The following is a 27,632-nucleotide window of genomic DNA, read 5'->3' as shown; positions in this document are numbered from 1 at the left end:
AACTGTTAACAGCAGGGGGACCCCCCCCCCCTTCTGAGGTAAAGAAAGACACTTTTTTCAGTTTAAGGTAAAGGTAAAGGGACCTCTGACCATTAGGTCCAGTTGTGGCAGACTCTGGGGTTGTGGTGCTCATCTCGCTTTATTGGCCAAGGGAGCCGACGTACAGCTTCCGGGTCATGTGGCCAGCATGACTAAGCCGCTTCTGGCGAACCAGAGCAGCGCACGGAAACGACGTTTTACCTTCCTGCCGGAGCGGTACCTATTTATCTACTTGCACTTTGACGTACTTTCGAACTGCTAGGTTGGCAGGAGCAGGGACCAAGCAACGGGACCTCACCTCGTTGCGGGGATTCGAACCTTAAGCAAGGTGCTAAATATCTGTACAATTGCAACACTTAAGTGTCCACAGTATCTTTGCAAGGGAGGATACAGAACAAACCGCAACAACTTGGCCAAACCACCAGGCTTCATTGTCCACACCTCTGTGATATGGCAGTTGAATGAGACTCTAATCCATAGGGATAGTGTCAGGGAACTGCCATCAGTGCCGGAGGGAGAGAGCAAAAGCCAGAGGGATTATAGAGAGCCTCCAGGGATCGGGAGAAGCAGCTCCTCTTCTGGGGAAGAGAATAAACTCAGCTCCAGTGGAGAGGGGGTGCAGGAGTCGGAAATGGCGAGGCGGTCCCACGACTCCCTGCCTGGGACAAGTGGGGAAGGAAGGGGTCCTCCGCTGCCTACGCCCTCTCTGCTCAGAAGGCTTTCGCGCAGAGAGGGAAGGCGGAGACTGGGCGTCAAGGAGCTTCTTTGCTGGAAGAAGTTTAAGAAACGCCCACTCACGGATTCTGCCAGCGATTGAGTCAGCCACGGGTGAGTGGCTCTCCGGACAGATAAAGTTTACATTAGCAGCCAGCCAGGGAGAGATTTGCCTGCTTGCGCACGAGCAACCCCTTGGATACCTAACAGATAGAATGAAACCTTTGGCTGCCTGCTTAAGAATCAATGGCTGGAAGTCTTCTCACTGCCTGTGCCCATGCCATAACAACCTGATAGCACCTCCTCCTTTTCCGGAAAACAAAAAAATGAGTTGTTTTTTTACCTGCTCTGAAGCTTTGGTCAAGAAAAAGTGAGAGTTATCAAACATTTAAATATTGCAACTTATTACTCAACCTTTTATAAATTCACATCTAATATCATACTTTTGAAATTCACATCTAATATCATACCGTATTTTTCGCCCTATAGGACGCACTTTTTCTCCTCCAAAAATGAAGGGGAAATGTGTGTGCGTCCTATGGGGCGAATGCAGGCTTCAGCGAAAGCCTTGGGAGCCCGGCGGGAGTTCCCGCGGAAGGCGCCCACTCCGTCTCTGGCAGGGACGTGGCGCGTGGGGAGCCTCCACCTGGGCAGGAGATGAGGCGATGCTGGGGCGTCCGGCTGAGCTCCGCGGTGCCTGCAGCCGCACTTGCAGCTGCTTCTGGAAAGTCGAGCTGCTCCTGACGCGGGGAGAACCAGGGACATGCAGCCGATGCACCTCCGGCCCCGGCCAGGTGAGCTGGCGGGCAGGTTGGGCGGCCAAGCGGGGTTGGTTGGGGGAGCAGGTGGGCACGCAGCACGGGGCCACGGAGCCACCCAACGGGAGAGCCGAGCGCAGCCCCTGCAGGAGGACAGCGGGGCGCCACCCATGGAGACCCCCGCCGCACTGGAGCACGCACTCCTCGGCTGCCCACCCACCTCGGGGCTGCCTGGCGTTGTGCGTCCGGCTGCCCCTCTTTCCTTGGAAGCGGTGCAGGCTGCGAGGGAAGGGGGGATCCCAGATCTCTGCCCGGTACAGCGGGCCTGAGTCCCGGACGCAGCTGAGCTGGGGTGGGCGGCGGGAGGCACCGGGGAGAGAAGCCGGAGAGGTTCGGGAGGGATCTCCCAACTTATTTTCGGAGCGCTGCGGAGGGAGAGGGACTTGCGCGCTTAAGGCGGCAAAGAGCTGCTTGCAAAACAACCGCTGATCTTTCGGCACTTCGCATTAGCAGAGGGGGTGGCGAGGGGAAGCATCTGCCCAAGGAGTGGCGGGAGAGGAGGCATTGCTTGTTCTTGTTTCGTTAGCCTTCCGGATTTGCCTGCTTCTGGTGGCGCTTTGGGGCTGATCACCGCGCGCCTGCTTATCACTTGTGGACTTGTCGCTTGGAGACGCCTAGCTCCAAATGTGCTAACTTTCTCCGCTGAAGTGCAGTGCGCCTGAGTCAGCTTCGGAGCAGACGAAGAGTTCTGCTTGCCGCCTGTGACTCGCCCGGATGGCTCATTCACGGGCAAGTCACTGCAAAAAAAACGGGGATATGCCTTCTTAGCCCCGCCGGAGTACTTTTTAAAAGGCAGTGAGCCTTAAGGCTAGAGAGGTAAAGGAAGCAACACTCCAAGTGAACGACTGCAGACTTCTTTGCCTTTGCAAATGCATCATTTGTCAAACTTCTGAAATGTCAGTTTGTGCATCATTGCTTTGGCTATGGTGCGGACCCCTCCCAAAGTTTTTATAAATAACACAAAACAACTTAAAGTGCTTGGTTGTCAGGGTTCCGCCTCATTTTCAGGGACTGTCTCTTAATTCTGGACATCACTGCCCCATAAGGAGCACGATCCCATATTCACAACTGCTAGGCACTGTAGAGACTTCTTAGGATGGAAACCTTATCAGTGCTGGTTGTGTATAAACTTTCTGAGCAGTCAATTATTTGTAGCGAAGCTGTGCTTTGTGGTTGCTTTTTTAAAAAGGGGGTTAAACATAAGACTCTGTAAAAGGAAGGTTTTACCTGTGGGTTCTGAGATTTTTTCTGATTTTTTTTTCTTTATTTCCCCCCCCCCCAAAAAAAAACTAGGTGTGCCCTATGGGCCGGTGCGTCCTATAGGGCGAAAAATGCGGTACTTTTGAAACTCACATCTCTGCCCTGTAGTTGCAGAATTTATGATTACTGTGCAATATTGCTTTAAAATAGTTAGTAAAGGTAAAGGGACCCCTGACCATTAGGTCCAGTCATGACCGACTCTGGTGTTGCGGCGCTCATCTCGCTTTAATGGCCAAGGGAGCCGGTGTACAGCTTCCGGGTCATGTGGCCAGCATGACTAAGTCATTTCTGGCGGAACCAGAGCAGTGCACGGAAATGCCATTTACCTTCCTGCCGGAGCGGTACCTATTTATCTACTTGCACTTTGACGTGCTTTCAAACTGCTAGGTTGGCAGGAGCAGGGACCGAGCAACGGGAGCTCACCCCGTCGCGGGGATTCTAACCGCCAACCTTCTGATCGGCAAGTCCTAGGCTCTGTGGTTTAGACCACAGTGCCACCCGTGTCCCTTAAAAATAGTTAATTAATCATTATTTGTTTTTGTTAAATATTATTTTAAAAGTAGCTACATGTACACTGTTGTAAAGATTTTATTATGAGGATGGTTTATCACAGTCTGAGCCACGTAATATCAGAGAACGGGAAGGGGAGAATATGATTAATGAGGAAGCAGAAGTTGATGATAAGCCAGGAATTCTCCTTTTGCCAGTGGGGGGGAAAATCAGATTCTATTTCCGGAGCTTAAAATATGACAGTGTTCCCAGAATTTAATCTAGTCAACACCACATTTTAGTGGGAAGGAATTCCAAGGAAATGCAGCATTTTATTTTTTCTTAACGTTCCAGCCAACCTGACAATCTTTAACTAGATAGCCCCGGTTTTCCTTAACTACAGTCTCCAATCTTCTTGTGCCTGCAGCCCATGTTTAACACTTATTGCCACATTTTATATCTCTTTTTAATACATTATAATTAAGTAATACTTCAGGTATCCTGAAGGATGGAGACACAAGTTAGGGTCACAGTTCATTTGAACTTAAACAGACAAACCTAGCAACATAAAGCTTCATTGGGGGAAATAGATTGGGTGAAAAATATATAAGACCCAGAATTTATGTATGAGAAAATGAAGAAAATGACTGTAGCATTATTTTAACTATTCAACCAGAAGAATAACCCCAGTCACAGTGACGGAACAAAGGTCAGCTAATTCACACAGACCCATCCCTACGACTGCAAGGCCAAATCAGTGAATCACATTTTTTTTAAGCCCTTCTGTCCAGCTCTCTGCATACTCTGCTGAAAAGTGATCAGCAATCATCATTCAGTCAAAAGTCCTTTGAAGTGAGAAATGCAACACAAGATGGATTTCTTTGGAATGTGGAAAAGATCTAGGTCGTAATTAACTGGAGCTGGCCAATGTCTGATTAAAGGCCATCCTAGCAAACTCGAAAAGGTGAAGAAAATGAAGCAGTTGACAAGAAACACTTGACCAGCATCTAACCTTTCTAACAGTGTACTGTATTTATATCCGAGAAGCTTTACAACTATTTAAAATAGACCAAGCTGGAGCATGATGCCCAGAGAAAGCATAGCAAAGTTTGAAACTTAAATATACTAACCGGGGGGGGGGGGGGCAGTCACAGGAAACCATGACACACTTCATTTCAGTATAGATATAGTTGTTTGAAAGGGGCCTCCAAATATGTACTTTGTCACATGCCCTATACAAGGAATTTCCTCAAACTATCTACAGGAAACACATTGCATTAGAAAGCAATAAAGGAATGAATATTCAAGATAATTCTTTCATATGAATGTTTCATTCAACACAATATCCTTCATTAGGCAAAGTATATTTCTGCTTTTCCTGAAGTATAATGGGGTAGTAGGGAAGCCAGGTACGTTTTACTACTTCCTTACAATTCTGAAGATGTACCAAGATCAGTCAGCAGAACTTATAAATTACTTCACACATACACAAACACGACGAAAGAAGAACAGTCAATCCTATTGTTTCTGTGATTTTCCCAGTTCGATCAATTAAAAACAAATATGTTACTAGTTAAAAACGAGAGGAGAGATGTGCCCCAAATCATATTGTGTAAGTTCATTTTTTTTATTTTAAAAAGCAAACTAAGAAATTAAGTGCTGGCCCTTGTGCAGAGGAAGGTTATCATTCCAGGCAACAGATTCTGGGAGCAGGCAGCAGCAACAAGGTGATGGTGTTTTGTATATCAAGCCAGCTGCCATATTTCCTTCCCCAAGGTGTAGAAGACCCTGTCCTGTCAGTGCTCAAGTATGATTTATCTGCCAGCCCTATTGGCTTCTGCATTTAAAATGGGAAATGAAACTATTCTTTCCTTCACCTAATGCAGCAAAATGTATTTGGCTGGTTCTGGTGTTCTGACAATTAGGGATCAGATGTAACACCAGTGGTAAAGTCTAGTTAAATTTTCTGTTCTACATGCAAGTCAGTTGGTATTAATAGTACAACAAACTACAAATGTCACAATATAGAAAATGCCTCCTTAAAGGATATAATAATAGTAACAATAATGCAAGCAATAATGGGGGGGGGGTGTGAAAACCATTACTCTCCTCAACTAGAACTGTTTCAGTTGATGTGGCTTTTTCTATTTCCTCAAATTCACCACCATCCACTTTCCAGACATGCCAAACAAATGCCAAAATGTATCATATAAAAATGTAAAACAAACTTTTGCTTGAAATTTGTGTTATGATATGTCACAACCAAACCAAGATCAATTATTCGTTTTTCTGACATATCCACAGATGAAAACCATCTACCTTCACTCTAGTCAACAAATGATGGATCAACAGCTGTAATTTGTCAGTTTGCTTCTGGCAAGTAAATCATTTGCTCTGGCAACAGCTTGTGATCATAAAAACTCCTACCCTTCATCCATGCCTGAAGAAATATGAGGATTGTTTTGTTCCACTGTTACAACATCCCTTCAAGTGATCCTGGGTGGATTTCCTTCCAAATGCAACCCTGTATGAAGACATAGCCACCACTGTTGGTGAAGGGAACAAGTGGAAGTAGCTGTCCAGGGTTTTTTACTCTATCTAGAGATGTTAGGGATTGAACCTGGGACATTTTGCATGCAAACCAATTTCTCTCCTACTGAGCTGACTATTTCATCTAGAATAAGGTTACCAGACATCCCTGTTTCCCAGGGAAGTTCCCAGATTTACAAATCAGTCCCCTGACTAAATCCTATCATTCCTACTAAAGTTGAAAAGTGTCCCCGGATTCATTGAAAAAAATCTGGTAACTTTAATCTAGAACAAACACTCCTGAAGTGCCTGATCACCTCATCAGTCTCCTGATAAATCTCTACGTGGGACAAGAAGCTACAGTTAGAACTGGATATGGAACAACTAATTGGTTCAAAATTGGGAAAGGAGTATGACAAGGCTGTATATTGTCTCCCTGCTTGTTTAACTTATATGCAGAATTCATCATGCGAAAGGCTGGGCTGGATGAATCCCAAGACGGAATTAAGATTGCCGGAAGAAATATCAACAACCTCAGATATGCAGATGACACAACCTTGATGGCAGAAAGTGAGGAGGAATTAAAGAACCTTTTATTGAGTGTGAAAGAGGAGAGAGCAAAATATGGTCTGAAGCTCAACATCAAAAAAACGAAGATCATGGCCACTGGTCCCATCACCTCCTGGCAAATAGAAGGGGAAGAAATGGAGGTTTTTACTTTCTTTTACTTTCTTGGGCTCCATGATCACTGCAGATGGTGACAGCAGCCACGAAATTAAAAGACGCCTGCTCCTTGGGAGGAAGCGTCTTAAAAAGCAGAGACATCACCTTGCCAACAAAGGTCCGTATAGTAAAAGCTATGGTTTTCCCAGTAGTGATGTATGGAAGTGAGAGCTGGACCATAAAGAAGGCTGATCGCCGAAGAATTGATGCTTTTGAATTATGGTGCTGGAGGAGACTCTTGAGAGTCCCATGGACTGCAAGAAGATCAAACCTATCCATTCTGAAGGAAATCAGCCCTGAGTGCTCACTGGAAGGACAGATCCTGAAGCTGAGGCTCCAATACTTTGGCCACCTCATGAGAAGAGAAGACTCCCTGGAAAAGACACTGATGTTGGGAAAGATGGAGGGCACAAGGAAAAGGGGACGACAGAGGACAAGATGGTTGGACAGTGTTCTCAAAGCTACCAGCATGAGTCTGACCAAACTGCGGGAGGCCGTGGAAGACAGAAGGGCCTGGCGTGCTCTGGTCCATGGGGTCACGAAGAGTCGGACACGGCTAAACGACTAAACAACAACAACAAAAAAATAAAACACTCCTGACACACAAAGAGAACCCAGTTCTGCCAGTACTAGGCAATTCCAATAGACTGCAACCAAGAAAATATTGGGTGTCCTAGAGAAATACAGCTACTGAGTCCTTTAAAAAAGAAAAACAAGACATGTAGATCCTGCAAAATCACATCCCATGCAATGCAAACAATGCCGATTGCTGCCTATTTGAAAATTTTTAGTATGGCACAATATGTTATTGCATTCTCAAAATTGTTTACTGTATTGGCAAGATCATAAAATTGGCGGGGGTGGGAGAGAGAGAAAAAGAACAACAGAAACTGGTTCCAAACACATTTTCAGATGTTCTTTTTTGTAAGGAAAATCTGTAAAAACAATACAGAAAATATACATTCTCAAAGAACACAAAGCAACATACTTTAATGAGAAAGACAAAAAATAATAAACTATGTCAGACAAATTCTGCAATAATTCAGCTACAATGAATAACATGTAAACATTCTACATTAAAACAATATGAGACCTTAGGGCAGACAGTACAACAAAGCTATAATAATGGTAAGTATTATTAGCCAATATTTATTTTTAATATAAATGGAGGAAGGGGAACACACAAAACGTAAGCCAAGACAAATGTGTGTGTGTTTAAGAAAGAAGAGATTGGGTTTCTCTTTTCTGTGCATCAACAAAGCAGGCTTTCCACAGGTTCTGCTTTCCATTTATAAATTCGTATATACAGCTGGTCATGAGATGCGCTTCACAACTGTAGATGACTCAACTGAAACTGGCAGGAATAGAAGTACAGACATTAACAGTTTCCTTTTTTAAAAAAAAAAGGACTTCCTTTGCAGAGATAAAAGTACCACACCACTTGAAATGCCCCTTTTAAAGAAATCAGCATTTTCAGCACTTAACGAAATCCGAGCAAAGCAGCAGCCCCAAACCAAACTGCTGCCTCTCTCAAAGCAGTGAAAAGTTATATTAGCAAATGTACACTTTATGGTTTTAAAAAAGGCAAATAAAACCATCTTAAAAGGCAATATCATTTGGAAAAGCAAAACACATAATTTGGCTCATTTAGGTGACACTAATTTTTCCCAGTTCCCAGTGTCAAAATCCACAATTAAGTCACTCTTTTCTGAAATCATAAACTTGATGAACATTTTGGTAGGTCAATCAAGAGTTCAGGAGTAACTTAAGTCTGAACACTATCTTGCAATATTTTGGTGGATATATTTTTGAATACCTTCTGTTTCTGCTCTTTCCCCATCTTTTTGTGGGAGCATCCAAGGACCATAAACACCATGAAGTGGGGATGGGAGGATGCATGCACTGCTACCTATACATTGCTTCTTCTCCTGCCTGGATTCAGCAACATGTCACAAAGTAAATTTAATCATAGAATTGTAAAGTTGGAGGGGATCCTGAGGGTCATCTAGCCCAACCTCCTGCATTGGAGGAATCCCAACTCAAGCATCCATGACAGGTGGTCATCCAACCTCTGCTTAAAAACATCCAAGGAAGAAGAGTCCACAAGGTCCGGAGGAAGTCTGTTTCACTGTCAAACAGCTCTTACTGTCAGAAAGTTCTTCCTGATGTTTAGTCAGGATCTCCTTTCTTGAAGCCATTGGTTTGGGTCCTACCCTCCGGAGCAGGAGAAAAGCTTGCTCCATACACAACTCCGCTGGTAGAGCATGAGACTCTTATTCTCAGGGTCATGGGTTAGAGCCTCATGCACTGCAGGAAGTTGGACCCTTGGAATTCCTTCCAACTCTACAATTCTATGATTTTATTATCTTCCATGTGATAACCCTTTAGATATTTGAAGATGGCTGTCATATCTCCTCTTGGTCACCTCTTTCCCAAGCTAAACATACCCAACACCCTCAACCATTCCTCATAAGGCTTGGTTTCCAGGCCCCTGATCATCCTGGTCGCCCTCCTCTGCAGACATTCCAGCTTATTAATATCCTTCTTAAATTGTGGTGCCCAGAACTAGACACAGTACTCCAGGTGTGGTCTGACCAAGGCTGACTAAAGTGCAACTATTACTCCCCTTGATCAGGATGCTATTTTTCTGTTGATGCAGCCTAGAATAGCATTAGCCTTTTTTGTGCCTACATCACACTGTTGATGCATGTTAAACTTGTGGTCTACTAAGGCCCTTAGATCCTTTTCACATATACTATTGCCAATCCATGTGTCCTCCACCTTATATTTGTGCAGCTGGTTATTCTTGCCTAAATGTAGAACCTGACATTTGTCCCTTCTGAAATTTATTTTGTTAGTTTAGGCCCTGTTCTCTAACCTGTTAAGGGCTTCCTGAATTCCGATTCTGTCTTCTGCGGCATTAGCTACCCCTTCCTGTTTGGTGTCATCTGCAAATTTGATGCATATCCCCTCAATTCCTTCATCCAAGTTGTTTACCAAGACGTTGAACAACAATGGTTCTAGGACAGAACCCTGCGGCACCCCACTTGTCACTTAAGTCCAGGGACCTTTAGCGAGCGTTCTTCAGGTTCAGTCAGTCAACCAGCTACAAATACACCTGAAAGTTACCTTATCCAGTGAGTTAGGGGAACTAGGTAAGTAACTCTAACCAATTAGCACTGAAGACAGCTCTTGAAATTATACCTTTACTATCCAAACAGACAGATGAGGATTTACCGTATTTTTCGCCCCATAGGACGCACTTTCCCCCTCCAAAAATGAAGGGGAAATGTGTGTGCGTCCTATGGGGCGAATGCAGGCTTTCGATCTCCAGGCTTCGCGCAGATCTCCGCAAGCCGTGGAAGCCCAGGCTTCACGCAGCTCTCCGCAAGGCGCAGGAGCCCAGCACTGGGCTCTCGCGGCTTGCGGAGAGTTGCCTGTTATGGGGGCTGGGGTCGGGGAAAGCTCGGGCTTCCCCCTGCCCCAGCCTGGGGAAAAAAAAATTTCCCCCCCAAAAAACTAGGTGCGCCTTATGGGACGGTGCGTCCTATAGGGCGAAAAATACGGTAATTCACTGCTGAATACCAAAACAGTCTCTTAGGTATTTTACAAAAATAGCAAATATATGTATATTGATAGATATATGTTGTGCGCACAGAGAAAAAACTAAACAACAACAGCAGCAACCTGCAATCCAATGCTGACGACAGTCCTGTAGGCTGCCTTACCTATCTATATCCTGTTCCCCCTGCTCAACATCTCGGCTGAAGCATTTCTCAATCACTCACTCAATGGCAGCATCCTCCTCTCACATTTTATATGCAAAATTTTTTTAAAGAAACAACTATGTAAAACAATGAAATACAAAATTAAAAAATGGCCATTCACAGTTTCAATCCGGACCTGGCATTAATTAATTAAAATTTATATGCCGCCCTTCATCATAAGATCTCAAGGCGGTTCCCAGAATAAAAAATTGGCAGGTTCTAATAGAATCTGAACACATGAAGCACAGGGCACGTTTGCTGATCACCACTCAATACCAAGCTGACCCAGAGATGGTTCCTTCTTATGGACCTGTTTGCAGTGCCTCACATGGAACGAGCAAAACAAAGTGAGCCCCTTCATCACCAGGTGAGAATATTAGGGATGCCTATGAACTAGCATCTTTGAGTGATAAAATTTCAGGAGCTCTTCAGAAGACTCAACATCTTCTCATGTTACAGTCCATGTAGCTGACTCTTCTAATGGTAAACCAGTTTGTAACTACATTTCAAAACCACAGATGAATTTCCTCTAAAACTGTACTGTCTTGGTTGGCAAAAATATCAGTAACACAAGAGTATGCAGAATTTTTCTCATGTTTTTCTTTGTTAGTTCTGTGGTATTTTTTGCAAACACCAAAATGTGCAATACAGAAAACGAGGACACCATGGAACACTATGAAAGACCACTGAATCACACGCTGAATCACAAATCCATAGCTATCACTCAGCCTACAACTTTCTCTATTAAACAGAAGCCTTGAATTAAAGCCCAGTGAAGAAAATATTATAGGATTTATTCCTTTGTCCTCTTGTGAAATTATCACAAACTAAACAATGCATTTTCCTGCCAATGCATGTTCTCATTTGGGGGTTGGGTGAGGCTGGGGTGAAGAAAAGTTGTTTTGAGCCAGTCTTGGTGATTACTAATGCTTTAAAGGCTAAAACAGGAAATAATAATAATAACAACTGAATAATAACTGAAGCCACTTTACAAAGCTTTTTTAAATAAATAAATAAATCTCTATTTAGTACATAAAAGTGCACATCATATCAAATGCATTTAATTGCATAGCACCTTCCATTTTCAAGCACAGCCATTTTCATTAAAGTGTGTGTGTGTGTATGTTAAAGAGTATTTAATTTCTGCTTCACATAGAGACACACATGTGCCAAGATACTATTTTACGTTTATATGTACTAAATGCATCCATTTACAATACTTCTACGAATTATTTAAAAACAAAAACAAAAAACTGGCACTACAAAAACAGTTGCATCTGCACAAATAGACACACACACACACACACACACACACACACACACGTATGCCCATGCATTACTATTCCTCAAATCCCAAAGCACACATGCAATGCTATTTTCATGAATTGTAAAAAAGCAAGGAGTTGGAGAAAGTGCAGAAAGGGGCAACCGAATTGGTCAAGGGGATAGAGCAACTCCCCGATAGGGAAAAGTTGCAGCATTTGGGACTTTTTAGTTTACAAAAAAGGCAAGTAAGCAGTAACATGATAGAAGTTTTATATACTGTATTTTTTGCTCTATAAGACTCACTTTTTCCCTCCTAAAAAGTAAGGGGAAATGTGTGTGCGTCTTATGGAGCAAATGCAGGCTGCGCAGCTATCCCAGAAACCAGAACCGCAAGAGGGATTGCTGCTTGTGATCCCTCTTGTTGTTCTGGCATCTGAGATTTCAGAATATTTTTTTCTTGTTTTCCTCCTCCAAAAACTAGGTGCGTCTTATGGTCTGGTGCTATAGAGCGAAAAATACGGTAATTATACACAGTGTTTTAAAAAATGTTTAGGGGTACTCACATTTTCCTACTCATATTGAAATACTGACCCTCAATGAGGCCAAACTTAGACTCACATAATGTTTAGGGGTATGTGTCCCCCTGCGTACCCCCAGAAAAAAAGCACTGATATACATGGCATGGAAAAAGTTGGATAGAGGACAGTTTTCTCTCCCTTTCTAATAATGCTAGAACTCATGGACATTCCATGAAGCTGAATGTTGGAAGATTAAGGACAGGTAAAAAGTACTTAATGCAGAACACAGTTAAAATATAGAACTCAAAACCCGCAGGAGGCTGTGGTGGCAACCAACCTGAATGGCTTTGAAAGACTGGACAAATAACATGGAGGACAAAGGCTATCAATGGCTGTCAGCCTCTAAATACAAGTTGCTGGTAGGTTGTGTTGTGTTCTTGTCTACCTTGCAGGCTTCCCACAGACATCTGGTCAGCCCCTGTAATGCTAGACTGGATAGATCATTAGCCTGATCCAACACGCTTGTCTTATGAACTAGTTTTATCTATAAAAAGGTACACATTTGGGGGGGAAATGCAGATGCTTCAGCAAAACCACAAACCAGAGTTGTTAAAAATACAGGATCACATTAGGAAAACCACACTACCACAAGTGCTGGAGTTTTACAACTCAATGAAACCTTAAAATAATAATTTCCCATTCATTTGCAGTTAGCACTAATTAACTAGAACCGTTTAAGTACCCAAAAACCTTGACTGATCACACAACCACTAATGATTCTAGAATGAGTAAATGAAACAGAAATATTGTGTCTGAATGCGTGTGTTTTTTAAAGGCTACAACTGATTTCTCTCTCTCAATTGTGGAAAACTAAATTATGTCTTGAGCTTGTTTGGAGGTTCTAGCAGGGGAGCGCAGCTATCGTATACCCTTGACCGAAGAACGGTACACTCCTTCTATCTGGGATGGTCGTCCTCTTCCACCGAGCGCGCAGCTTCGGGAGGGACGCACATGGAGCGGTGAGGGAGGAAGGGGACACCCGCCTAGCCAGCCAGATCAGCCGAATCAACCCTGGCGATCAATGGGGTGACAGATGTCGCAGCCAGATCGCCCTCACATCCAGCAAGATAAATGTGTGGGACTTTACCTATCCGACGCTGACCAAAGGGTAACGGCGGGGGTAGCTGAGTTTTTGGCAGCAGTCCTCCAAGGAGCAGGTTAACAAGGGAAACTACTGATTTTATATGTATATATATATATATGTATGTAGCCATCTGCTGCCTTTTTTTATATACATTTCAAGGTTTTTATATGTTATTTTCTCTTTTATGGTTTTATTTGCATAATGCCTAATAAAGGTTTGATAATAAATAAAAATTATGTCTTGAAAATGAAGGAGTGAGAATTATAGCTTATGTCAGGGATGGAAAACTGCTAACTGGCATGCCAGGTCCAATACCCAAGTACTTTAAAAGTATTTTTCTACTCCCCCCCCCAAAAAAAAATCCACTGATTTTATCTGCAAGGGCATCTGCAACAGCAAAAATATTAATAAAAAAATAACTACATGTTAGTAGCATTGGGGATGTTTTGGCATAGCCATGGCAGCATAGTTAGAAGTATTTCTCTAATTCCTCAGGAAACAGGAAGAAACATTCATTTCTATTTCCTGAAATCTTGTGTACAGTGGTACCTCGGGTTACAGACGCTTCAGGTTACAGACTCAGCTAACCCAGAAAAAGTACATCAGATTAAGAACTTTGCTTCAGGATGAGAAGAGAAATCTTGCTCCGGTGGCGTGGCAGCAGCAGGAGGTCCCATTAGCTAAAGTGGTGCTTCAGGTTAAGAACAGTTTCAGGTTAAGAATGGACCTCTGGAACGAATTAAGTACTTAATCCGAGGTACCACTGTACTCTTATAACACTGCCCACTTCTTTTTATTTTACATAAAAATCATTCCTGCCCACACAAGAAAAAGGAGGGCTGTATAGACATGGTTGCTCTCTCTCTTTATCTGACTGGCAAACCTCAGGAACTGAGGTAAAGACAGGATACTGTTGAACACCACCCACAATCTTCACAGCAGTATGAGATTCTAGGTAATTCCAGGCTCTTACCCAGGGTCTGTGTTTCCTTCTGGACAATGAGACACAGTATGCATATTTACTTATTGACACATATATACAACTTGAGCCAATAACGTTGGGGCTCCTAGCATCACACTTCAAAAGGGTTCTGCTTCTCCCATTGTAGTAGTCTCTGATTTAAACTGTCAGCCAGTATTGTGTTCAGCCCCCCCCCCAGCCTGCTGCGTTTAACAGAGTGACACCTTTTCCCCTCGATCATGCCACAGCCAACCGAAATCCTCAAACTTCCTCCTAACAAAAACTCTGGCTTCTGAATAACGATCTCAGACCTCAAGGTCGGGCTCCACCCATCTGCCAGCTGACAAGAGTCTCCGATTCACTGATAGCCCATCTCCCTGTCTTTGTTCTCTGTTAATCGTATCTCAGGCAATCGTCTTACACGGAAATCTGAGTCCAGCTATTAGAAGCCTGACTTTCAGTTTAACTCACCAAGCATTGATTAAATTATAACACTGACTAAATCCAGGAATTATGGGTGCCTTGCAGCCACAAACTCTAGCAACCAAACTCGTAACAATATTATAAGCAGAGATGCACTTGTTCCTAACTCTATTCAAGTTTTCAGGAAGAGTATGCTTGCAAAACTTGAGAAAGTCAACAGAGGTGTTCTTTAGGCACAGAAAGCCCCCTAACCTCAGAAAAAGGATGAAGAGTGGGCCATTAATTCTCTCCCCATTCCCTACCACCTTGGTGTTTCAAATTTAAAGGGAGGAAAGAGGGACTTGAATGAAAATGTATGAGCAATGCAGTGTGTTCTGAGTGTGCTTTATATATGTGTGTGTGCTTGGCTGTGTATTAGTATGAGCAGGAGAGGGATGGCCACATAATGTTAAGTTAAGCCCTCTCCTCTTTCGTTTTGTCCACAGTCACAGCTGATGTGCGGCATCTAAACAGTTGGCGAAGAGTGGGATGTGTGGGGAGAGAGTTAGTCACTCTAGGTTTCTGTCCATGTTCTGAGAAACCCTTGAAAGATTAGTAAAAGAGACAAGTTTCTCTGAAAAACATCTTGTAACACCACCACGTACTAATCTTTACTTGCCATGTACAGCAGAGAGAGACGCTGGAATTTCCACACCTTGCCCAGCAGACCCTTTTGAGCATCTTGTCAACATCCTCATCCAACTGACACCATTAAATGGTGTTCCGGAAGCATTCAGAGGCACTATAATCAAGACTGAATGTAAGATGGTCATAATCTGTTTGATCTCGGTGATCTTGCCATATGACTTCTTCTAACTGGCCACCTGGCACCAGATTGTTACAACACTAGCTGCATGAGCCCTGAAGAACATAAAATCATAAACTGAAGATCTGGAAGGGACTCTGAAGGCCATCTGGTCCAACCCCCTACAATTCAGAAATTTGATTGCCTAGGTTATTTAAAAAAAAAATAAGTGTCTAAGCAGCTGCTGGCTTGGTAAGAGTGGTAAACCAACTCCACTGTAAACCAATCCATAATTTGGAAGCCTATGTCGAAATGATGAAAAGCTTGATAAACCTTTTAAAGCAATGTTCTCTGGGTTGACAGAAACCCCATTACGTTGCAGAACTGCAGTAAGTGAAGGATTTAAAATGACATTGTTATCTGACAGGTCATTTTATATAGGTGACGTTTTCCTCACCAACAGCTGGCCTAGCAGAAGTGTGTAGCACACAGCTTAACATCAGTAAATCTTTAAAGCAAAGAGGAAAATTGATCTATCAAAGTGCTCCATTTTCCATGGTAAGTTTAGATATAACATCAAATCTATCAAGGCAAACACACACACACACACACACACACACACAAATATTTTATTGCTTAATTGTTAAAATACACACATCTAAGGAGCCACCATATTACTCAACAATGTTTATCCACCTTTAATGAATCTGTGAATAGGCCTAGTTACAGCAACCCACAACTGCAAAAATGGGAGTAGTGGATTTCATGATTAATACTATGTTTCTCCAATGGTTGTTCCATTAAGCAAGAAATAGGGGTGGAGGAGGAGAAGGCACTTTAGATTAAGAGAAATTTAGTGGAGAAAGGATTGTTATACAGTGTGTGCATGGCAGTTGTGGAACCTTTTGTCTGCAAGAATCCTTTGAAGATAACCATTTTGCTTCATGATACCTGCAACTGATTGCCTACTAAAAACGCCAACAGCTATGTCGTACACACAGCTGCAGCACTTTTAACAATAAAGTGATGCAACTTGTTCCGTTATAAATTCCTTTGAAATTTCTAAAATACTTGTTTAAAGGGTGTACGCTTCACCACCCGAGTCAAGCACCAAGATGAATACCTCCTAATGATAATCCAAACAAATACTTCTCAAAAGTCCTAGGAAAATTTATGACGAATCTGTTTGCAATGGATGGGCCAATGCTTCTATGTGCTGCTTTTCCTAAAAGGCTGATGGCAGCTGAAATAAGTTAACGAAAATTAACCTTGGAGACTGTTGTATATTACAAGAGCATCTGAAAATAGTGTGATGAGAAAAGCAGGTTAAAAATCAGCAAACCAAAGGTAGTTGTAACGGAAAAAAGCTCTTACAACCAAGCTTAATGTTTTAATTTCCCTGGAACAGTAGAAACCTCGCTTGATATTAAGTCTCACAAAAATTACAAGCCACAAAAGATTGCGTGGTTTAGCATTGACATACAGAGTTGAAAGTTACCTGAAAAACTACAACTCTGTACATGCACCTGTTCATCCACTTAGGTCCATAGGGGAAGCCCTGTATGGCTCTGTTCGTTTATACTATGTCATAATCTTGAAACACACTGAATAATAAGAAATTGAAAACAGTTGTACCTTGGTTCTTGAACAGAATACATTCCGGGAGTCCGTTCGACTTCCGGAAATGTTTGAAAACCAAAGCGCAGCTTCCAATTGGCTACAGGTGCTTCCTGCACTCAATCGGAAGCCGCACTGGAAGTTCGGCTTCCGAAAATCATTCGAAAACCCGAACACTCGCTTCCAGTTTTCAATTGTCCATAAGCCGAAACGTACGAGTTCCAGGGTATTTGACAACCGAGGTACAACTGTATTTAAAATGTGGTGTGCATAAAGTCGTATAAATAGATGCAAACATCACAGAAGGCTCATCTGTATCCAAACTAACAAAGAACTCACAAAGGCCAGGCTGTACAATACCTACTATAATCATACAATAGGAAAAGAGGAGGCGAACCCAGTTTAATCTGTCCAACCGCATTTCCAATAGGTTTTTCAGCAACTTAATCTTTTTTCCATTAGGCACCAGAATTAGCTATTTTCCTCTTATCTCAAACGCAGCATTTACAAGATAATTTTAGTTCTAACTGCTGCTTTGAACTTAGACACGAAGCATTTGCGAGACTTTATACAGTTTAGTTTAGCTGGGGTTTTTTTCTTTTTTCCAAGAGAACTATGACCACTCCAGAGAAGCAGAACGTGATAAAATGTCTGTCTGGTAGTGGTACTAGCATATGGTTTGTATATACAGAACTCCCCCTTGTGTACATAATTTCTATCTATAGAATTTTCTTAAGAACTGTTTGTACCACAAGGTTTATTTGGAAAAAAAGTTTAATTTAGGGAAGGGGGGGGGACTTGGAATCTACAAGCAATGTTAACTAACTTCCTTCATCACGCTTACTGTAAATTAAGGTTTTTATTTCAGAACAGTATCCCTCCCCTCCCTCACCCCAAACACATATACTCCATACATTTATCTACAAGGTTAATAAATGGTTATAACAATAGCTTCCATGCAACTCTGGCTTGCAAGGACACATTAACGAAAGCAAGCAGGATTCCTGAATACAGACAACCCCTATAATAAAAGTAAGCTTTTCAGAGACAAAATAATCCTTCCTGGTAACCATTGGGTCCTGCCTCGTTCTTGCTGGCATCTTAACCAGCCTTCCTGGGTTCTGAGATTGGTGGAGGGACCCTTTCCAGTATTGCTAGCAAGTGTTGCTCACTGTGTGTAGACCTGCACTAATGCCTTCTTGGGTATCTGTGCCCTGACTGTGGAATTTCCTTCTCTTGGAAGCAGATGGCTCCATGGTTAATGAGCTTCGATTAGCTATTTAATACACACTTGCTCACCCAGGCTTAGAATTTACTCAGGGGCACCCTGGTCTTTGATCTTAACTGTATGTCCTTTACAAAGCAGATCTCACAAGTCTGAAGTCTGAATTGTTTTGGTTGAAGCCTGAAGTCTGAAGCCTAAGTCTGCATTGTTTTTGCTCTCAATCTCATAATAATTTTGTACTGTAGTATTGTTTTGTTGTTTAACTCATGAGGATTTAAAAAGTTTTATTACTTTGTATGATGTGCAGGGGGTTGTTTACTCATTTTGTTGGAAACTGTATCAAGCAAAGTGATGAAAAGCAGTTTATAAATGCAGGAAATAATAAATCTAAGCAGAAAACATTTGTATTAATAGAGCAGATGTGGCAACTGACCAAACAGTAGCCCTTTATCAGATGCACCAATGTCCTGGGGGTGTACATTATACAATCAAGACGTGCCTGTACTAATCATGTGTGGGACACACACTAATAATTCAGAATAAGAATTATTCTTATTTCCCAATAATACCCCTCTGGACCTAAAATAATACTGCACATGTGATGCTGAGCAAGTTATGAATCATTTTGATCTTTCTCTTAAATATTTGTACTTGTGTAAAAGCCAAGCACAGCTTTTATGCAGGAAACAGTCTTTTTCATTTGCATTTTTAAGCCAAGCTGCACACATGATTAAGCAATTAGCACAATATATTTTATCTTCAAATCATTATACCAAATACCAAATAAACTTTGCATGGCATCTTTATGATACAGGTGATCATCATCAGTGCTCTGTTTACAGGTAAAAGAGGCCAATGCTACTTCATAACAAAACTTAAAGGAGCCCATTTCAGAAATGAAGTTGAAGCAATAAGCTATTCATATTTTGAAATAAGATCAGGCATGACACTCCATTTATTTTTCCTTTGATTTCTATTATGCTTGAAAATTAACTAGAGAATGCCTGCTATAAAAGGAACAGAAATGTTATTTGAAGTTAAGGAGTCTAGAAAAGCCCTTTGTTGCTAGCAGTTAGTATTTCCTTCCAAATAGTTTATGACATTGGGTGAACTTGCTTTTTTAAATTATTAGGCTGATTAGTTGTAGGATATATTTATTTTTAAAATCACAACATCATGCAAAGCTTCCCATCAACAACAAAAGGTCATTTATGGAGAGGCCTTTGGAGTCTACATCACTTGCTGAAAGTTCAGAGCCTCCACTATAAGCTAAAGCTCAAAAACAGAAGATAACACTATTTTCTACTGATTATTCCAACACATGCTGCTTATTTCTGCCAAATTTACACACTTATTTTGAATGCAATAACTATTTGTCTACTCAAGTGTTAGTCAACATGACCATTGAGTCAATTTGTCTACAGACTCATACCTGTTTTGGAATATGTATGTGGGAGTGTCCGCGCTTTTCTGTGTATGCACTGACATCTCAGTTCACTTGAAGCATGTGATAAAAATAAGTTGTTCAGAAAAGTTCATGGAAAAAAATAAGTTCAAAGTACCCAGTCAATATATAGTTACCACACACTCCTTTTTAATATGATCTTTCCACTTGTGGAATAATTTGTCCAACTAAGTTGCTATGATGCAAAGCTGCACTTTAGCACAGTTAAGCTCAGCCCACAACATTGTGGCATCAGTGTGGTCAGATGAGTGTGGTGTCTTTTTTTGGATTTCTGTTAAAAAGTTTATTTATGCTATCCACTTAAGGCTGCACTCCTATGCATTTGGACTCAAGAGTTCCACTGAAGTCAAAAGCTGCTTATGAGTAGTGGACTGGGCTACATTGCAGATCCTATTCTATGCTGAGCTGAGCTGGAATGGTGGCAAGAAACTGAGTAAAATAACCGTTCCTGATGAAGCAATATATAAATATGAAAGCTGCTTCCAGAAACAAAGGAACACAGTGTGCCAAACTCCATACGTAAGGGGCTAAGTTAAGCAAATCCAGGATTGGTCATAAACAAGCAATGCCTAACACCAAAATGTGCAACTAATTTCTCTTTAAATCAATACTAGACCTCTCAAATACCTGGCTTTTATTTAAAATGTGTGGCAAGTTCAAAAGCAAAGTGATTTCCATTATTACAGCAGTGACAGAATTCATCTGGTACATTAATCTTAACATTCCTCGCAAGTGACTCAGGGAAGTAGAAGAAAACATTCCCACTATCTGATCAGAGGCACGTCATGTTTCCTACAGAGAAATGGCTGACAAAAAGCACTGAATGGTTGCACAACAGTACCATTTTTATTCTTGTGTTGTTAAGACAACCTCCAGCTGTTTAAGAGTTTCAATCTTCTTAAAGAAACATGTGTCCTTTTTTTACTCAAATATAAGAACCAGCTTTCAGATAAATAACATTAAGACCAACATAAAGCTCCTTGATGATTTATGAATATAATCGAGCATGAAAAAGAAGAAGAGGTGTATATGTTAATGGACAGAAAATAAAGCGTTTAGGCTAAGAATGATATATCTGGGTTTCACATAACGTCTCTCCCCCAGGTACCACTCAGACGTGCTTAATGTTAAGAGAAGGAAATACATTAGGTGGGCTCCAATAAATTCCTTACCTCATCTCCACTCCACTGCATTGCAAGCCTTCCAAAAGAAAAAAAAAACTGGCGATGAAGAAACCTGTAGAACATTTTCAATATGGGTGCAATCACACCAAATCCGGAAGCGACCCAAAGAGTCACAAAAAAGGGTATGCTGGATTTTTCAGTGGCGTTTCCAACATAATATTTGATGGATTATTGTATTTTAATATTTTGCTGGAAGCCGCCCAGAGCGGCTGGGGAAACCCAGCCAGATGGGTGGGGTATAAATAAATTTATTATTATTATTATTATTATTATTATTATTATTATTATTATTATTGATTTCACTGAAATGCGCAGGGCCTTGGAACCTAAACCCTGAGTAAATTGGGGGGGGGGCGTTGTCTGTGCAACAAAGAAAAGAACTATTGCCAATCACCAATCAGTTCAGCTGCCAGGGAGGGGCAGCATGCTCTGGGAACAGCAGACCTTTGTAGCCATGCCAGGAATGAAATTGTGGTATGGCCTCAGCCACGCTGTATGCAGACGCATGCTGTGCTGCTGTCGGGCCACACCAGGGAGGGGCTTTTTACGTCCACTGCACCCTTTCCCCAGCCTCTTCTGGTTCTTTGCAGTCAGCAGGGCCTAAGCGCAGCGTGGTCGGCGGCACCTGCAGCCTTCTCTGCATGGGGAAATGTCACTTTGTCATGCCCTGAGGTGATGAGGACCCAGCAGTTTTAAGCTGCAGTGGCTTTGTCTGCCTGCATGCAGCAGCCTGGTAGGGAGTTGCAGGCTGAAGGCCTGAATGGAGCAGCAGCTGGGGTCTAACGTTGTAGGCCCTGAGGTGTGGAGTTCTGTTGCTTTGCATTCTGGTGGGAAGGTTTTGCATGCAATTTCAGCAGAGGCCAGGCAGGCTGGTGGCCGCTTCCATCCTATTTGTGGGTCTTGGGCTGGCAGGGATATATTCCTTGGCTTTTAGGGCATTGTTTCTGTGGCGGTTGCATAAACCTATTTGTGGCTTACGTCAATCTGCCAGAAACTGGAACATGTGTCTAAATGAAGACACAGTTTCAGGTTTATGCCCCTTTCTTTTCAGTGTTTCTGTTCCCCCACCAACACTTCTGTTCCCCCACCTGCTGGAATATCTTTGTCCTGATGCTGGCTTGCCTAGCTGTCAAGGCTTTGCTGATTTTACAGGGAGCCCTATCCTTTCTGGGCCTTTGGTTTCTAGCACATGATCACTGAGACTTGGGGCTTCAGTGTTAGACTAAGACCTTAGATTCCAGGCTTTAGGTTTAATATTGGTGGAAATTTTATTTCCAAAGGTTTGCCTAACTATTTTACTTGCTAAAAAAATTCATTCCAGTAGCACCTTAAAGACCAACTAAGTTAGTTCTAGGTATGAGCTTTCGTGTGCATGCACACTTCTTCAGATACAGATATTTTACTTGCTATGCCTTCCCCAAAGGGGGAGGGGACAAATGTCCCAAATGAAAAGGAAAGGCCTTAAAAAGCCTCTCCCTAACAAACACTCTTCTACGTCTCCACCTTGGAGGATGAAGGTCCTATTCTTGGAAGGAACCCAAGGCCCCAGATGCATGCTAATGCCTAATTATGTGGCTACAAGACTTGCCATGGCTAATGCAAGCTAACTGTTCTTTATTGCATTTATGAATCACTTCCTATGAAGCATCTTAAAGTGATGTCACAATACAATAGAAAGTATGCACAAAATAATTGCTTGTATGAAAACAACTGCATATGAACAATTTCAAAATAAATACAGATACTGATTGGGGTAAAAACCCACTGCTTAGTAGGCTTGCTGGAACTCTTCAATGAAAATACAAAAAAGGAGGGTGTCTTCCTGATATGCAACAGGTAGGTGCCACCACAGTAAAGCCCTAGTTCCAACATGATAAGGGACAGGTGCGTGTTAATTAGTTAGCCCTGGTGAGATCAAAGGTCCTCTGCGCCTCTTCTGGGGCCCCAAGTGCCCCTTGCTGCTCGCTATATGGCAATCACTAGATTCTCTACCACCATCTATTTCCATCCTATCATCGGGGAAAAAGTGTAAGCTGTTTTATTATTTTATTAGAATGGTGTTCAGTGTCGCAGATCAATTAAATAAATGGGTAGTGTCGTCTGTCAACATGTTGGCTTAAAACAAGAACAATTGAGAGAATTAAGAATGAGCCGTCCTGATTAAACACCATTCTAATAAAAATTTACTTGTTACACATGGTCTTGTAATAAGATTTACTATTGAAATCTTTGGTTTCTTAGTAACAAATCCAGCTTTCTGAAAAACTTCACTGTATGTTTACATAGTACATTCCCTGTACCAAGCACATATATCACTTTCAGTAGATAAAGGTTGCATGAAATGAATACTACTACATTACTATAGGCTAAATCAGAATTTAGACTTGATTAGAAGGGAAAACTGCAATAAAATAAAATGTACTGCAAGTACCCATTTGAAATTACTACATTGAAGTGGTCTCTCTCACACTCACACAAAGCATTACACTATCACACCACACCCCAGCCACTGTGCTACCAGAAATGGTGAACGTTTTTTAGTACTGCATATTGTATTAACTTAAAAATACCTGCTGACATCAAGCCAAGTTCGAAAGCTTAGAACCGGACGTGTGAAAGATTTTAAACACTTTGGCTCAGTGCACAGGATGTATCAAGAAGCTTAATTATGGAAACTCTTGATAATAATACAACATAAAACTCGTTTTCAGAAAGTATGAAGCAACCAAGAGCAAATAAAACATGTAAAGATTCTCTCATATTAAGGTCAGTACTTTATTAAACAAAGCACTTAGTTTTTCATGAAATATTCGGGTGAATGTAATTGTGTTACATGTTCTTTTCTTGCACTTTTTAAAAAATAAAGTTTCAGCAATCACGTTTTGTGCTTATTATTCCACAGGAAATTGTGTATGCCTTTGAATGCCATTGCTCTATTCAATTAAGGAACATAATTTATAATCATATTTTTCTCCTCCTAAGTATTAACGACAGTACTTAGCAAGCCACTGAACCTTGATGTTTTTTCCACAGTAGCCTACAGTATAAGTGGTGTTATCTTTATTCATATATCTCCCATTCTCCCTCATACCTTATTTTGTGCCCAGTTATTTGACTCATTAAAAAATTTCTAGACAAAATGCATACTTTTTCTTGTGGTACAGTGGTACCTCTGGTTACGTGCTTAATTCGTTCCGGAGGTCCGTTCTTAACCTGAAACTGTTCTTAACCTGAAGCACCACTTTAGCTAATGGGGCTTCCTGCTGCCGCGCTGCCGCCACGCGATTTCTGTTCTCATTCTGAAGCAAAGTTCTTAACCCGAGGTACTCTTTCTGGGTTAGTGGAGCCTGTAACCTGAAGTGTATGTAACCTGAGGTACCACAGTATAACGTATTACCCACAAACTAAAGAAGTATACAGGCAATTCCCATTTATGTGGTGGTTGCTTTTCGAGGCACTGTGTGTGTCAGCAGGACACACATACAGTGGTATCTCGATCTACTAACAGTTCTGTTAACGAACGATTTGGGGAATGACCTCTGCAAAACCGGAAGTAGGTTTTCTGGCTAGCGAACTTTGCCCCGGAAGACGAATAGTGGAAGGGCACCACCGGCAGGAGGCCTCATTAGGGAAAGCACGCCTCAGTTTAAGAACGCTTTTGGTGTAAGAATGGTCTTCCAGAATGAATTAAGTTCGTAAACAGAGGTACCACTGTAATCCAGCCCTACTGAAAATGACCTGTGCATTAGCAGCTGTGCAGGACTCAAACACATGCAAATGGGGAGTTGCTTATAGATATAGTTTCTGGCAGGAATGGGCCTAAGGACACCTTGGTGGGCCAGACAGAAAGAACTTGAGGACCACATTCAGTCCCTGGGCCTGAGTTTCCCTAACCAATGTTTGCACAGGACATCAATGTTTTGACTCTGTATACAACAGCTTCACAGTATACAAGTTCATATGCTTGAAGGCTTGGAAGTCAAACCTAGTTAGTGAACTATTTACCAGTGTTGATATATGGCCATCCTTCCAGTGGAACAATATGAAGAACTATTGTCCGGTGGAAGTGTTTTGCTTAAGGCTACATCTCTTAAGTCATATACGTTGCGTAAAAATGAGAGTTTTGTTTGGAATGCTTCTGTACTGGCTCTAGAAATAGCATGGTAAAAGTAGAGAGTATTTTACACGGCACTTTAATAACCATGTCTACATGTTGTTCCACATACAGTGGTACCTTGGTTCTCAAACATCATGGTACTCAAACGCCTTGGTTCTCAAATGCTGAAAACCCAGAAGTGTTCCGGTTTTTGAAAGCCAAACGTCCGATGCGGCTTTCTGCTCTTGTTTCTGGGGCACCTGCACCAATCAGAAGTGTGCCTTGGTTTTCAAACATTTCAGAAGTCAAACGGACTTCCAGAACAGATTAAGTTTGGCGCTTTTGTTTTTGCTATTTTGCGTTTTTGTTTTTGAGGCTTTTTCGGTTAATTTGTTTTTATGACTGTGTGGAACCCAGTTCAGCTACTCATTGATTGATTGATTGATTGATTGGACTGATTTTGTGACTGCAGAAATGGATAAAAGCCCCCCATCCAAACAATGACTATCATCAGTACAGGTAAGGGGGGGATGTAATTTTAATTTTTATCATCTACAATACTGTCTTATTTATTTTATAGTACAGTACATTGATTATTGCTTTCATTTTATGGATCAATGGTCTTGTTAGATAGTAAAATTTATGTTAAATTGCTGTTTTAGGACAAAACAAAATAAAAAAATTCCTTCCAGTAGCACCTAAAAGACCAACTAAGTTAGTTCTTGGTATGAGCTTTTGTGTGCATGCACACTTCTTCAGATACACTGAAACAGAAGTCACCAGACCTTTCTATATAGTGAGAAGGTGGGGAGGGGTATTACTCAGAAGGGTGGTGGGATTGGGTGATTGGCAGATAGCTGTGATGAGCCTGTTGACGACTCTTAACGACTGCAATAGGTCTTACAGGAAAAAGCAAGGGGTGAGAAGGTGAAAAATGGCTTTGTCATGTATAATGAGATAAGAATCCAATGTCTTTGTTCAGACCAGGTCTCTCCATGGTTTTAAGTTTGGTAATAAGTCTGCAACGGAGTAGTCCATTTTGCGTTACTTTCTTTGGGAAAGCATGCCTTGGTTTTGGAACGCTTTGGTTTTAGAGCGGACTTCCGGAATGGATTAAGTTTGAGAACCAAGGTACCATGGTACCAGCCTTTGCCCAACCTAGTGACAACTGCCATCAGTCCTAACAGCACAGCCATGCCCACTTGGGCTGAAGAGTTTGACCAAAACAGCTGGAGAGTAACATGCTGGCAAAGATTGCCATATACCAATATACAAATTACTCATTATCCCTCATAAAGCCAACAAGATACAGAACTCCAAGATTAACATAATATCTCATAATATCTTATCATTTTTAAAGTGCCCAGTATTGACACAAGATGGTTTACCTTGTGTTCAAGTTTAGCCATGACGGTGCATGCCTAAAACATGGTTTTCATCTCTCTGTGCTGTTCTCTATGTTTTGTTTTAAAATACTCGTGAATTCATCTCAGGAAATAAACTAGCCAGCCAAACAGAGAGTACATTACTGTCCAGGGATGGAAGAACAGTATTCGATAAAGAAAATACAGTAAGAAAAATCTGTAGAAGTTCTGCTAGTCCTAGGGGTGGAAGATAAGGCAGCAGAAGAAAACCATATTGTTTTTAAGTGTGGTAGAAATTCTGAGTACACTAGAGAGGAGTATTTCTCTAAAAGGAACAGGATGCAGATGGATTGTGGCTAATGTTGTATGAACCCATCTTAAAAACCAGCAGTGCACACTGGAGCCACACTAAATAGTAATGTGAACATACCCTCACTTGACCTTGAACTCAGTGTCAAGCATTTATTGGCCTGAATTGTTGGAATTCGTGGAAATATATAAAATGTAAAGGTACCCCTGACCATCAGGTCCAGTCGTGACCAACTCTAGGGTTGCGCGCTCATCTCGCTCAAGAGGCGGGGAGCCGGCGCTTGTCCGCAGACAGCTTCTGGGTCACGTGGCCAGCGTGACTAAGCCGCGGCTGGCGAACCAGCGCAGCACACGGAAACGCCGTTTACCTTCCTGCTGGGGCGCGGTCCCTATTTATCTACTTAATTTATCTACTTACAGTATCTACTTAATACACTAAATGGTAATGTGAACATACCCTCACTTGACCTTGAACTCAGTGTCAAGCATTTATTGGCCTGAATTGTTGGAATTCGTGGAAATATATACTATGGACTAAATTTTATTCTTAACAATGACCACATGTTTTCAGAGTAAATTTGCAAAAATAGCATAGTTCTTGGTATCTTTGTATGGTGCTGCGGCTTTTGCTCCAATTTTCAGCTGTTCATTCTTTTTAGTCTTTCAAGGATCATTTCATTCAGTGATTTATACAGCACCTATAGCCTCAGCAATTAGTTGCACTTCTGATATAGCCTTAAAAGGTATTGTTTACATTTGTGATTCTGTGATGGTTATGTCAAGGTTGTAGGGATAGAATAATCTCTTTCCTCTCACATATCTACCCTTTCCCCCGAAAAACCAAATAATGCAAACAGAACAAAAGCGTTTCCATACTATATTCAATTTGTAAAAGTTGCAACGCAGGCTCTTCCTTTATTAATATGAAAGAAGAAAA

General features: G+C 41.7%; 1 protein-coding gene across 6 annotated transcripts in view; it reads right to left on the bottom strand.

The window, feature by feature from the left end:
• ARHGAP6 (Rho GTPase activating protein 6) overlaps positions 1–27,632 on the bottom strand; it is a 197,411-nt gene that overhangs the window by 74,797 nt on the left and 94,982 nt on the right. The window contains exon 1 of one of the 6 annotated variants that reach the window (XM_081858672.1): positions 20,915–21,011. The exons of the other annotated variants lie outside the window; for them this stretch is intronic. Within the exon in view, the coding sequence (XP_081714798.1) occupies positions 20,915–20,989 (75 nt within the window). The 5' untranslated portion in view covers positions 20,990–21,011. Of the gene's footprint in view, positions 1–20,914; positions 21,012–27,632 lie in introns of those variants that run through there. 6 annotated transcript variants of the gene reach the window in all.

The sequence above is a fragment of the Podarcis erhardii genome (genome assembly GCF_964252035.2).
Source record: "Podarcis erhardii genome assembly, chromosome: 4".
Classification (NCBI taxonomy): Eukaryota; Metazoa; Chordata; class Lepidosauria; order Squamata; family Lacertidae; genus Podarcis; species Podarcis erhardii.
The sequence above is the reverse complement of the archived record's forward strand: the minus strand, read 5'-3'. Positions and strand labels throughout refer to the sequence as shown.